Raw genomic sequence first — 15,343 nt, 5'->3', positions numbered from 1 at the left:
TCTGCTGCCGTGAATATTTTATATGGTGAATTACAATTAACACGAAAACATATATAACATACAAATTTACGATAGATTCGATAGCGATAAAAGGATCGACTCGAATGAGACTGGCTGGAATGGAAACTTGCGTTATCGAATATTTTCCTTCTTCTTATGAGAAAACATTTGCTCCGCGCATGCTAAGACGGCATCGGTCGTGTGGATTCCCTTCCACAAACATTCCTATTTTTTTCACTTTTGTTTTGTCATGCTTCTGTTTTATTTCTTTTATTATTCGAAAAAATTTCTTCCCAGTTTCTAAATTTAGCTCACCCCGTCTAGGTTAACTTTCATTGACGGATTTTTCTACTTTCATATTCTTTCAACGTTATCTCCCAGTTTGGATTTCATTTCAAATATAATATTTAAATTTTCTCCGCTTTCATTCGCTTCATCTGTTCATCGCCCGCTTATCCAAAATGCAAGATGTGGTTTCTCGCAACGTTGGCTCACTTTTACTCTTGGTTTGGCAGTTAGTTAAAAATAATTTAAAAACGGAATCCAAAATACTCAATATACATTACTGTTGTATGCAATTTATTGTAAGCGGGAGGCGCGATGAAAATTATGATTGAAAACTGGGCCACGAATACTGAAAGGTTGAGAAACGCTGACCTATTGGAATGTCAACTACCTGTCCATTATAAAAATAAGCTTCAGTGACGCAGATTATATGTAGCTTTCTAGAGGCAATATCTAGATCCAAAGTTAAAGCAGCAGACTTTGCATGATTTAAATTAATAAGAGCACCATTTAGTGATAAGCCTTCCATTTTATTAAATAATCTAATCGAATCTACCATAATCAATCGTATTTTTTTTGTTATAAATTCAATATTATTTTGATACGTTTTGCAAAGTTTGCTTTTTACGTCGGGATCGGTTTCAAATTTGTTTTTATATTTTTCTTTATGCCATTTACTGTTAGAACAGCCTATTTCGTTTTGGCAAGTGTCTGCTCTGATTTTCGCCACCACATCTTGTGCATTTAACGGAATATTTGTTCTTGTAACGGAATATTGCAGCAAGATGACCAAATCTGCAGCAATGGAAGCATTGTCTTGTTCTTAAGCATTCTTTGAGAGGTAATCTATACCACCCAAGTTTCACCTTCTTGTTCTTAATAATATTTCTAAACGAGATTGCTTCCAAAGATAACCAATTGTTCCCTTTCGGAGTTTTCATCAAGTACTCGTGTTTGATATCGGATGCACTTAAGATATCATTTTGTTCTTTTAATTCGACAATCCCATTTTCTGTATCAAAATTCTCTTCTCGGTAGATAATAATCTTTGGGTAAACTTTTTTGTCTCTTTATTGTAATTTCATCTTTCAATATTTCATTTTTTTCTATTTCATCATAAATTCTTTTAATTTCATCTTCATTTGCGACCTCTGTAGCTATTACGCCCTTATTTAAATTCCTGAGATTTCTGATGCCCACTTTGATTTTGGCCGCGTTGATAACTGACTGTATTTTCTCTTTAATATTACCACGTTTTTCTTCCTCTTCAGGGCAGAGAAGAGCAATGCACCCTTCTTCCCTTTTTCTACTTCCAGATCTTTATCGAGCTCTCTTTGCAGCATTAGCGTAAGACATTTTTTCGGTTTGATCTTCTTTAGTACCCCTTAGGATTTTTAATTTACTTTCTATAAATTCTGTTTTTTCATGGAGCTTATAAAAAACCATCTGTATAACAGATAGCTGCCTTAAGATAACTGAAACGAAGTCCGCCATATGGTCTCTCAAGTGTTTACTATTGTCTTTACTTAACTTTGGTATATTCTCAAAAAAAGAAAAGACTAATGACTGAATAGTGAGAACTGTTTTGATAGAATCTCCTCGTTCATTCGCCATAATTAGGTATTTTCAACCAAACATCAAACTAGTCACAATATGGACAAAAAGTGGCCAGGGATATCGTCGGTGATGTTCGAAGTTTTGCTGACAAATACAAAGCTTGTATATTTTTTATTAATCAACTTAATTAAGTTGTTACAGTTACCATATTATGCAAATTAGAGTTAATTAATTTCATTATTAACAAAAAATCCTTGATTTTTCCAAAACATTATATCATTTTTCTCAATGTTTCCACAGATAGACTTGTACTCTTGATAACTCTTCACAACAATAATTAATATCAATTTGATCACAGTATTTTGGATCAAGCAATGAATTAAAAATGCTTTAAATAATATATTTAAAAAAGAGCTGGATCCTGCTCCGAAGAAGATTTTCAATCAATAAATTTCTTAACCGTTGGAACTGTTCTCTTTGAGAATTTTGGGTCAAGCGCAGAAGACGAGATCACACAAACATGGTGGCACCGAAGATGAGCGTAACCCTCAATACAAGTAATAAAGATTCTAATACCTTCAAAATGACTCAATAGATTTTCAAAATTTTCTTGCCGATAGATAGCCGAAGTCTTGTAGTTCCAAGCACTTCACAGAAAGTAAATAAACATCTTCTAATTACACCAAATATATCACTTTTTTGAAGAGCACGAATCACACATCAACAAACCGAGAACGCCTGAGGAAAAACTCCAAGACGGTAAAGCATTTGCCAAAGGATTGTTGTTATCCTCTGCCTCTATACTTTTATCCTGTCTGTGAATTGTGTGTAAAAATGACTTTAAATTTCCTATCAAAAGAGAGAATCTTGCACCAGAAAAGGATAAAGTAGCTTTAATCAAGCACAAGATACAGAATTGCAAATAATAATCAATAAGCGGAAAACTCCAAATTAAAAACAGAAAATAAAAATTTAGAAAGTGAATACGAACAGAAAATGGCATGCTATATTGAACGCAAAATATCAATGGTGTTGTTGATGTCTATGGCACCAGTGCTTTCAACAAATAATTCTAAATGCAGACACGCCATTCTTAATCCATCATGTGGTTCAGTGGTTTTAATTATCTATGATCTAACATCTAAAATCTATTTTCCAGCTCTCAAGAATCAAAGATATCGCTAAACACATAATGGCATTCATTGATTAAGACAAATCCTACACGAACACAAAGCTATTCAGCGTTACATCTCTAATTAGGCATTACAAATCTGAATAGCTAAGCATAAGCGTCTCTAAGACGGAACAACCCGGCCCCCTTTCGAGATTGTGCAATACCTTCTTCAAAAGAGAGTGGACAAAGTCTGTTGATACTTCGCCGAAAAATTCCTTTAGGAGTTCTGATGTCTGCTTCACAGACTAGCCTATCTGTTGCAGAATATGTCTTTTCAATTCGGGCCAAATAAAATTCCATTCAGGAGTACCAATTGTCCGGCATTGATGTTCAGTTGAGGCAGTTTCCGTTTAGCTCCAGACTGCAAAGAGTTGAGATATTCTTGGCTCTATCTTTCCCCAAATTTGGATCTAAGAGACTGGATGAGAGACTATCTAGAAGATAAAGAAATGTTAGTCAAAGAATCACTGAATTCTGGTATTGACAAAAACGGCCAGGAGTCAAGGGTTGAAGATCAGCTGGATCGGCAGAAAGAGGACACAATGATCTTGAATTCAAAATTGTTTCAATCTATGTCACAAGAATTATAAGTTCTTCAAATGTCAACACTGTTGATTTAGGCACCTTCAACATGATCCGTTTCATAGCTCCAATGTTGGCTGCCTACAATTCACCGAAGTGAGGAGACGCTGGACGTATGAAGTTCCACACTATACCTTCCTTGGCACAAAATCTTTGCACATAATCCGATTTGAATACTTTCAGTAAGGAATTCAAAATATTTTTTGCACCCTTAAAATTCGTGACATTGTCGCTCCATATGATTGAGGGTTTCGACAGCTTAGCTATGAATCTCCTAAGACAAGCTAAAAAACTCTCAGTAGTCAAATCAGACACTACTTCAAAATGTGTAGCCTTTGTACTGAAACATTGGGAAATGGCAATGTATGATTTAAAGTCACTCTAGATCTTTTCAGATTAGGTAAAGTAATTATGGGTCCAGCGAAATCGAGTCCCACCTTTTCAAATGGTCGAGTTGGGATAACTCGGTCCCTGAGCAGGTCGCCCACCATTTGGTTAACAGTTTGACTTCTAGCTTTAAAACAAGTCAAGCATTATTAATCACACGTCTGACTCGATCTTGTCGAGAAGGTATCCAATATGATTGGAGAATAAGGAAAAGTATCTTCTGCTTGCCTGAATGTAGAGAAATTTTGTGAAATGGTGCGAATTAGGTAAGAGCAATTGAGACTTCTGGTTATCTGACAGATTTGAAAATCCTAACCTTCCCCCGTCTCGTAGCAGCTCATTTCTGTCAAGAAAGGGATTTAGAGATAAAATAAAATGTTACTACTCTTCGGAATTTGATACTTTAATTGTAAACATTTTATTTCAGATTTAAATTCAGACCGTTGTACATGCGTTACTAACATCTTTGTAGCCTTTTGCATTTCAATAGCACTTAAATAATCTTTCTTTCTATTAGAAATATTTCTTTTACAGTTATTAATAAATCTTAAACACCATGCAGTAATTCTAACTAATTTGCCAAATGAAGAATATTTTTTAATTAAGTCGTTCTCAGAAGGGCACGCTACAACTTTTGAAGTTAAAACAGTTGTTCTGCAAAGCTAGTATTTTTCTATGTGTTCAATATTTAACTTTTTGATAGTTCCAAAGATTTGGGACAAGAATTCATTCTGTGCTAACCAATCAGAACCATGCACCAGAAATCACTATCTCGAAGTTCGGCTGCCAACATACCAAATCTCGATATCAAATTGGCAGGATTATTCTGTGCAGTACAATTGTGCCAGTCCTTAGGGTCAGTAAATCTTTGGATCTCTTGAATTCTATTTTCACAAATAGTTTAAACCTGCTAGGAGCACTCTTGATCCAAAAATAAGTAATAGACGAATCGATCCAGAAATAAAGAATTATTGGATACTTTAGAGCTTTGGAGATTTTATCACTCAATTTAGCTGTCAAGAGAGCACTCATTAATTCTTGTCCAGGTATAGAAATTATTTTTAATGGAGCATTTTGTATTTTGATAATACAAAATTAATAAAACTCTTTCCATCCCTAATTCGAAGATACACAACAGCTTCATAAGCTTTCTTTGAGTCAGCAGAAAAACAGTGCATCTGAGTGTTATCTATTTCATTGGAATGAGTATCTCCTAAACAGTAGCGAGGTGTATGGAAAGTATTCAGTTCATCACACCATTCATTCCAATCAGTGTCTAATTTCATTGGGAAACGCTCGTCCCAGTACAAAGCAATATACCACAGATCTTGTACTAAGAACTTTAATCTAATTGTAAATGATCCAGGAAAGCCTACAGGATCAAAAATACGACCTGCAGCTTGCAAGAGGTATCGTTTAGTATGCATTCATTTTGAGAGAAATTGTATTAAACTTTCAGCATTGAAATGAAATAAATCACGATCGGTATTCCATACAACTCCTAGTACCTTAGAAGGTACGAGAGTCTCGGTTTTAGGCTCAATGGATTGATCAGTGTCCATTCCAATACCTTTTCATCGATCGCGCAACTCAAATAAATTAGTTTGCCACTTTTTTAAAATCATACTTGCATCCTTGAAAATCATTACACTTTCTAAGCTTGTATTTAAAGCCTCTTCTGCATTTTGTCGACCACTAATTAAATTATCGACTTATAAATAATTATACAAAATTGCACAATTTTCATAAAAATTATCCACATACTTTTTCAAGTGATGCTTGATTGTTACAGTGGGGAGGAATGGACTTGAACTTACCGAATGAAACACGGGACATTCTATATATCGTCAAACTGTGTCCTTCTTCAGAGCCATCTAGTTCCTGTTTCCAAAAAAATCTGGTCGCATCTCGATCCTCATCATTAATTTCTACCTGGGGGAATACCTGCTTTATGTTCGCTGTGAATGCTATGGGATTCTCTCCAAATCTACACAATTATCACATTCAGAGTTTATCTCACGCATTCAAAAAAGAATTAACTATTATCGATGCCGAATAAGTTGGACATATAATGCACATTTTCCAGTGCAGACAGTAATTTCTCTATTTATTCAGTGAATCGTCAACAGAATATTTCGGTTACACAAGCGCGTATCGCTCTAATTTCGTCAAAAAATATGCCTCTTAAATACATTCGTCACTTAGTAGATCTACCAGCGCATAGTAGAAATAAACGAATACGAGCTTCTCAAACAAACGAGAAACGACAAGCGAGCAATAGAGCAGATCGTTTACGAATTGCAAATTCACGTGCTTCAGAATCTCTAGATCAACATGCGGCAAGAATCGCAAAACAACATTTATGTGCTACACGATCAAGCGCATCAGAATCAGAAGACCAACATGCTACAAGAATTGAACGTTTACCAACTACTCGATCTCAACGAACAGTACATGTTGATTTGAATTTCGCTGTATTTCAATATGATGTAAACAACGATTACATTTGCTTCCCAGTATAAATATCCGCCGGTAATGGATAAGACCTGTGGGCATTACACTTCACTTAAATTCAACACCAGGAATGTGCTGCGCGAATGGCAAAGTTAAATTGCCGACGTTGCATCCACCACCTGATCCATTGCCATTGCTTTCAGGCGACTCATCTGATTCCAAACACTTTTTGCAGAACATTCGCACATATAATTCAACATTACAAATGACATCTTTAGGTGTTTATAAAGTTTTTCAAAAACTTTACATACTTACTTTCAAAATAAAAGGACAAATATATCACCGTGTTGGTTCATTTCTACCCGTTTCGGAAGAAATGAACCAACACTGTGATAATTTTCATAAAATATATTTTCACAAATATATTTTATGAATGACGATGTTGCACAAGTTGATCAGCGCTGTGATGAAGTTCCAGGCACCAAACGCCATATTATATTCTATTTATAAAAATTTTTCCACCAATGCAATTCATCGATAAAATTATTCAAAACTTCATTCGACTACTTACTGGTGGATAATTACGCAATTCAAGTACGAGCAGACCATCGAACAGCATCCCGGACACTACATCGCACCTACCGTCAATGTAGTTGCGATTGTTATGATTGGTTAAGAATGTGATACTTTTGATACAATTCTTCAACGACGGAATAAAATAATTCAACTCTGATCAGAATCTGATCAAATCTGATCTTAATCACATCCATCATACGATGCGCTGCACTATCCCATAATTTTATAAGAAGAGCAAGGGGGATATCACTTTAATATTATGCAAATTAATCTTATTTCAGGTAACTAGATATCCTTATTTCATTTTTTCAAATGAAAATATTACTTCCTTTTTAACTTTTCATTATTCGTAAATGTAATTTACTTTTTTTATATCTTTCGTTTTCTTTATTCTTGCTGGTGAACAACTCAATAAAAAAGTATCAGCGATGAATTATTATTCATACCGCATAATGATACCTCAGAATGGAACAAATCATATTCTGCAATGCCATCAATTATTCCATCAAGACGTGGTAGACATGTATGCCAAAATTGAATCCGAACGTTTGCTATTCATTCGCTTGAATAAAAAAATCGTTAAATTCAGAAGAATACATTAATTTACGCGATGTAATTGCAATCGATGAAAATGTTTCAGGCATTGGCAAAACGGTCATACTTCCAGCAACGTTCAACGGTAGCCCACGGCACATGCATGAATATGCACAAGATACCATGACAAATGTGCGTTCATATGGTCACCTCAATATTTTCATTACATTTATGTGCAATCCAGAATGGGATGAGATAAAAGAGCTTTTATTGCCCGGTCAGCTATCATCCGATTGGCACGATTTGATTGCACAAGTATTCAAGCCAAAACTAATTAAATCGATGGACTTAATTGTGAAGAATCACATTTATGATGAAACTCGCTGCTGGATGAATGAGATAAAAGAGAGGGAGGCAGACTTGCACATGCTCACATTCTCATTTGGCTCAAAACGAAAACACATGCAGCTCAAATCGAAGATGTCATTTCTGCAGAAATTCCTAATCCTGAAGAAGATCGACTGCTGCTGGATATTGTGACGAAGAACATGGTGCGTGGACCATGCGGAGCAATAAATCCCCAATATCTTAGCATAGTCGATAATAAATGCCTAGTTAATGAAACACGCGCTGGTGATGACCGATTTCCTCAATACAGACGCCGAAAACCAGAAGGTGGAGGTCATGCAGCAACAGTCAGAATGAGAAATGTTGACGTTGAAATCGACAACAGATGGATTGTGTCATATTCTGCTTTGTTATTGAAAATATATCAACGTTGAATATTTTCATTCCTTCAAGTATATAGGCAAATATATCAACAAAGGCAGCGATATGGCATAAGTCAGTAATGATAGACCTCATGCGCGCAAAGATGAAGTGGGTCAATTTCAAACAGGTCTATATATCAGCAGCAACGAAGCTGTTTGCCGTATTCTGAGTTTCCCAATTCTCAGTCGCCATCTCAATGTGGTTCATCTTGAAAATGAACAAAGAGTTCATATCACGGCAGACATTGCGCGAAATGTTGTTGTTGAACCAACGCATTCGACACTCGTAACATTTTTTGCTCTTTGTGCAGAAGATGTATTTGCCAAAACATTATACATGAAATACTACATTTAAGACATTCCAACGACGTAAGCAAGGCATGCATGTTGAAGGATACCAAAATCTGTATTCGTCGGACGCACTGGGCCATATTTATACAGTATGTCCAAATAATGCCGAGTGTTACTATTCGACAGAGGTGGCGTTAGCAGGGCGGCAAAGAGGGCAATTGCCCCCTGTCGGCAACTGCTTGCGCTCCGATCGCGAGAGACTTCAAATGATGACAAAAAAATAAGTATATGTATTATGGTAGCTTATTAGCTACACTAAAAGAAATTATCCAAGTATGCACTAAATTTGTTAAATAAATTACTATCTAAATTCTTCAGATTCTGCTTTCAGTATTATAACTATATAAACGAGAAACGTTTTTTTTTTTTTTTTTTTTTTTAATTTTCTTTTTCATTTTTTCTTTTAACTATTCTTTCCAGTAAAATCTGTATAATTTCAGGTGCTTCTAAATTTTAACAGACTTTAGATAAAGATGTCTTGATAAAATGATGATTAAAACAGTTATTTATAGAATATTCATATATTGCACATAAATCTTTTGACATATGAATTTACTTAACTTCCTAATTAGATGGAGCATCTTATGGGGACAATTATTATTATTATTTTAATTCCTAAAATAATATATTATTATTATTATTATTATTATTCATAATAATAATATAAATAATAATTTCTAAAATAATAAATTGAGGCAATAGCTTCGACGGAAATAGATTTTAGATAATTTAACGACAAAAACACGTGCCTAAAAATGAAGATAGGAGATCTAATTGTTTTTTAATAAAAAACATTGTTTTTTTAAGTCTAATTATACATTAAAATATAAATAAATAAGTGCAAAATATTTTCTCCAACACTCTTAAGAAACAAAAACATCATTGTATCTTTTCCGCATTCAATATTGTTCGTGTCCGAATTATAGTAAATTTTTGTCCCCGCACGCGCGCTCATTCGCCTCGGTTTCGAAATGTATCTGAATTCCTGTTCATTGTTGCAATTATTATAAAAATTATTTTAGGTTGGAGTTACATTAAAAACCATTTATTTTTTTATTTATTTATCATGCTGCATTTCTAAAATGATTCTTTTATAACTGAATTTGAATATAATTTCTACATTTTATATAATATGATTTCTTTTTGAAATTAGTTTCCTACATTCATTTATATAGCTTCCACGCTGAGAGAATGAATTTATCAATCAATATGATACATCATTCCGTCGCAGTCTGCGTTTTTATCTCTATATATAGCAAATCTAGAATAAAATATAATTACATTTTTTCCAAAATTATGTCTTTAGTGCAAGTAAATCTGAAAAGTCTCATAAGAAAATAAACTCAAATATTGATATCTTTTGATGGTCGTAAAAAAAAAATCCTGATAACATTTTTTTAGAAATGTCTTTGTAAATTTTAAACATTGAAAGAAAGGGTCTGTATCCGAATAAAAAAAAGAAGCTAAAATAATTTAATCAAATGTAAAAACTAATTATTATAAGTTAATTTGAAGCAAAATTTGAGAAATTGTGACTGCCCCCCCCCGGCCTGTCGATAAAACTCAACCACCGCTTCTGCTATTTGAGAGTGCTGTTGGTTAATGTTAAAGGTCATCTACAAATGTGAGAACCGCCAATGGCGTAGAATGTCAGACAGGCAGAGAAACCTGTCCAAAGCTTCATTTGCACGAAACAACATTGATGGATGCACGTGCCAGCTGTTATCCTCGCCAAATTCGAATATTATTAGCCATAATTTTCCCCACGTGTTCGCCATTTAATCCAAAAGGTTTGTGGAAAAAATTCAGAGAGGATTTGAGCGAAGACATTTTTCATCGTGTTCATACCGTCAGCAATGGCAATTCAATTGAGTTTTCAGACAATATTTTCAATCAAGCTCTGATCGAAATCAAAGACATATGCTTAACCATCAATAGCAAAGAGTTCCTTCAACTTGGCATGATTTCGCCACAACGTTCTGCGTTTGAACACTGTGTTCGCGATTTAGTAAGACAACAGCAGTACATTGCTAATGATTTGCGTGCAGTTGCTGTAACAAACGAACAACATTTGCTTGCAGAACAAAAATTGACCCATGATACAATTACAATTGCTTTGTCAAATGGCAGAGGTGGTCTGGTTTTCCTTGATGCACCCAGTGGCATTGAAAAACCGTTTCTGATCAGTTTCTATTGGCTCACATTCGATCTCAAAACGGAATTGCTTTGGCTCTTGCTTCATCAGTTTTTGAGGCTACATTATTAGATGGTGGACGGGCTGCGCACATGAAGCTCAAATTGCCATTGGATATGCATTTCTTGGAAATTCAATTTCAAAAGAATCTGGCATGTCTAAAATTCTTCATTTTTCAAGATCATTGTCTGGGAAGAATGCACCATGGCTCATAAGAAATGGCTTGAATCACCTGATCGAACTCCTAAAGACTTACGATCAAATGCACAACCGTTCGGGGGCGTTCTCATTCTATTATCTGGTGACTTTCGGCAAACTCTTCCTGTGATTCCTAAATCAGCACCAGCTGATGACTTCCATGCTTGCCTCAAAGCATCTCATCTTTCTAAACATATGCAAAAAATCACATTAAAAACTAATATGCGCGTACATTTCCAGCACGATGCGACCGCAGACACATTTTCAAAACAGCTACTGAACATTGGTGAAGGAAAAGTACCAAAAAAAGTGGATGCTACCACAAAATGTATTTCATTTCCATTGAACTTTTGCGTCATTGTACCATTCATCGAACAACTCATTCAGAAAGTACTTCCGCCAATCGTCACCTCACCAATTATTAAAAAATTGCTTTGCGAACGTGATGTTTTGGCGCCAAAAACAGTGTAATCAACCGTGCGAATAAAGGAGAAATTCCAGGCTATTCTGTTACCTGCAAATCGATTGACAGGGTCATGAATGCGGACAAAGGTGTAAATTGTCCGATCGAGTTTTTAAATTCGTTGGATCTTCCTGGTGTGCCACCGAACAAATCGTCACTCTAAGCAGAATTATTGCCAATTATTCTCTTGCGGAGCATTAATCCACCCCGCCTGTTTAACGGAATAAGGCTCGCTCAAAAGAAAATGATGCCGAATGTCATCGAGGCAACTTTTCTTAACGGAAAGTCGATTGTAAAAGATTTTTGATTTCAAACGACCCTAGTTCCCCATTCGACTTGCATTCTTGATCACCAATAACAAGGCCCTACTTCAATATCTTCAAGTGTGCGGATTGAACCTAGAAAATCCATGTTTTTCGCATGGCCAATTGTATGTTGGATGCTAACGAGTCGGATGGCCAAGAAATTTATTTGTTTTTGCTGAATATGGAAAAACAAAAAATATTGTCTACCCTAAAACACTTGAACAGTAGAGTAAAGAAAGAAAACAGAATAAATATTATTTGTATTTCTTCTTTATATATCATTCAATTTCAATGAATGTATTCATTGCCGATAAGAAAATAAATAGCATTCTTTCTATCGCTCTTAATTAAACAAGATAGCCATTTTAAACAATATTTCCAAAATTATTTCTTCTGCGGCAGCAACGTGCCGGGTACCTGCTAGTGATTTATAAAATTTAAATTTCATTATTTTTTTCAAGCACGTTTATTGACTAAAACAAAATAAAGTATTATTATTTACGTCATTTAAATCTTTTTCGAAAGCAAAACTAAAAACTGAGTTTTATGAGGATCTAGAAAAGTTTTAGTGGATAAGTTCTGAGGCATTGCATAAATTTGAAAAAAATATTCTGTAATGTACAATAGCGGAGGGGGGGAAAAAAGGAGCCCCCCAGCTTTATTCTTACATCGTTCATCACACAATCATAATAAAGGTGTCATTTGAAAGAGTGTAACGTATTTTTAAAGATATGTGAATTAAAAATTTCGTAGGGGACCGTCCACATATTGAAATAAGATCAAAATTTCTAATAGCAACGCCAATTTTTCTCATCAAATTTTAAAACTGCATCAAAAAGTGTTCCCATAAACTAGAATTCATTAGTTTAGGTCCATTCGTTTCGAAATTATGAGCTAACAAAGAATTTTTGACTTTCTATTGTTAAAATTAAATTTTTTTATTCATATCTTAAAAACTTATACAGTTTTTGACCTAAACCCTCTCTTTGATGAAAATATAAGGTAGATATTTATTTTCGACAGATTTTTATTTGGCACTGAAATGCTGCTAAACGCGCACTCCTTGAAACAAATATCACTTCCTACATTGCTGTATATAAAAATACTCAAAAAAGGACTGGAGAACTTGAATTGAATAACTACAAAGCTATTTATAAAACTATTTATCACGTTAAAATAAAAAGTAAAAAGAAATCAAGAAATATTTTAACATTTGGTGTAAAGTTTCTAAGGAAAATTTTATCGGTGTTTAAGAATTATAATTTGATCTAGCTTTTCAAAGATAATTCAAAGGCAAACATGAGTCAAAAAAGTATTGGGACACTTTTGAAATGAAAAATTCAACAAATATATAGCACATCAATAGAATTGAATTTACTACCACGTTTTTAGATTATAATTTTAAATATAAAATTTTTAATAGATAAGATTAGTTATAGAAAAAATGGCGAGAAACAAAGATATATCGGTTGATGTGCAAAATCTTGCAATAAGTCATTAAAAAAAATAGAAAATACGTTCGCTGTATAGGGCATATCTTGCAATTGAGCAAGTCTACGGTTTTTAACATTGTACACCGGTTCAAGAAGACAAATAGTGTTAAAAAAAACAAAGATCAGAGCGTCCAAGGACATTTAATGAATGTGAAAAGAGGTGAATTGTGAAATAAGTTCACTTTAATCGAAAATCTAGAGCAGTAAAATTGACTCTGCAATGTAAAAGTATGTTAGGAAAACCTGTAAATCCTGAAATTGTCAGAAGTGATTTAAGAAAACATAAATATCACGGCAGAGTAACTCAAAGAAAGCCCTTCATCAGCAAAGCAAATCGACAAGCTAGACTAGCATTTGATAAATGTTTGTAAAGCAGCCAAAAGAATTTTGGGAAAATGTAATTTTTGTTGATGAAAGCAAATATAACATTTTCTGATCGGATGCCAAGCAAAACGTTTGGCGGAAACCAATACAGCTATGTATGTCAAAAATGTATGACATACTGTTAAATATGGAGGTGGCAATCAAATATTCTGGAATTGTAGAGCTAGCACTGGTGTCGGGAACTTAAATTTTATTGGTTGTACAATGAAGAAACATATCTATCTTTACATTCTCAAGTGAAATTTAAAGCAAAGTGTGAGAAAGCTGGGAATCTCAAGACATTTTGAATTGTACCAAGATAATGACCAGAATCATAGAGGACACATCACTGATATTTGCAAGAAATGGGTCAACTACCATTGCCCTAGTGTTATTAAGACTCCTGCACAAAGTCCAGCCTTTAATCTCACTGAGAATGTGTAGGATTATTTGTAGCAAAAACTATATGAACATCTAATTTTTAACAAGCAAGAGTTAAGAAAACTTTTGGTCGAAGTGAGGGCCAAAATCGAAGGATCATTTTGCAAATAATTTGTCCAACCCATGCCAAATAGACTACGAGAGGTCATAAAAAGCAAAGGCGGTCCATCAAGATATTAACTTTTAAGTTTGCCTTATTTATTTTTTGTTTTTATTGGGAAGTGTCCCAGTACTTTTTTGAGCACATTTTTTCACTTGATTTCTTTTATTTTCAATTATAACCATGATTGCATAAATATGATAGTTTTTTTTAATTATTATGATTTGCATATATCAAAATAATATTTATTTCTTTGTTTTGGTTTCATTTGTATATTTAAGTGAAATATTATGATAAAAAAATCTGTGAACTTGTAGGGTGACCCAATACTTTTTTGACAGACTGTATATTTTAAAAATTCGTCGGATACAAAAAAAAATGAAAATAATTTTTTTCCATTGTCGTAATATTTTATTAACAAACGCTATTTTTAAATGTGGAGGATAGTCTCTGACCTTGTAATAAACTACAATTTTTACCCATCAGCTCATCTAACGGCATTTGCAGAATATAACCAATTCCAAAAGAATGGGAATTTTATTTTGTAATAAATATTTTGTAGGATTTTACAATTTAATTTTAAAACAATCTGACAAATTTCTTTGAACAGTCTGAAGAATTTGAAACAGTCTGATTTCTCTTAATAATTTATGGATAACGAACACCATATTTTCTAAAGGAGCCTTTCGTGTTCGTTTAAATTTGTTGATGTTTGTTGAAATGCACAACATATATTTTATAAATCTCAGATTTCATAAGATTAGTCTGCCGTAATTATAATTATTGTATTATTGTATGTTATCACAAATAATCAGGATTCAGGATATTTTTTATTAAGCTTTTAATATTGATATTTTGTAATAATATATAAGAAGCGTTCAAAAAGAAACAAGCGGGAGTCTGGAATGTGCAAACCAGTAACAAAATTGTACGCGTGTGTAACAAAAGGCAGTTCTGATAAGAAATCGGAAGTTGATAGCTCGCCGTTATAGAGTCACGAGTGCATTCCATGTGACTACAAGGCCATAAGAAGCACGGGTCAATCATCCAATTCGCGTTGTATGCAGTGAAATGGAGGTATCAAAAGAAGAGCAAAAAGGTGCTGTTCGTTTTCTG

At 34.0% G+C, this 15,343-nt stretch overlaps 1 protein-coding gene across 1 annotated transcript; it reads left to right on the top strand.

Moving 5' to 3' along the window:
* The first annotated feature begins 10,372 nt into the window (after positions 1 to 10,372).
* On the top strand, positions 10,373 to 10,936 carry LOC129965598 (uncharacterized). Its single transcript, XM_056079631.1, has one exon. It carries the CDS (start codon positions 10,373 to 10,375, stop codon positions 10,934 to 10,936), a length of 564 nt encoding a protein of 187 aa, XP_055935606.1.
* Positions 10,937 to 15,343: the final 4,407 nt, after the last annotated feature.

Source organism: Argiope bruennichi, chromosome 4 (assembly GCF_947563725.1).
Source record: "Argiope bruennichi chromosome 4, qqArgBrue1.1, whole genome shotgun sequence".
Taxonomy (NCBI): domain Eukaryota; kingdom Metazoa; phylum Arthropoda; class Arachnida; order Araneae; family Araneidae; genus Argiope; species Argiope bruennichi.
The sequence above is the reverse complement of the archived record's forward strand: the minus strand, read 5'-3'. Positions and strand labels throughout refer to the sequence as shown.

Coding starts and splice junctions, on each gene's coding strand:
- LOC129965598 (XM_056079631.1), top strand. CDS start 10,373: ATGGATGCACGTGCCAGCTGTTATCCTCGCCAAATTCGAATATTATTA.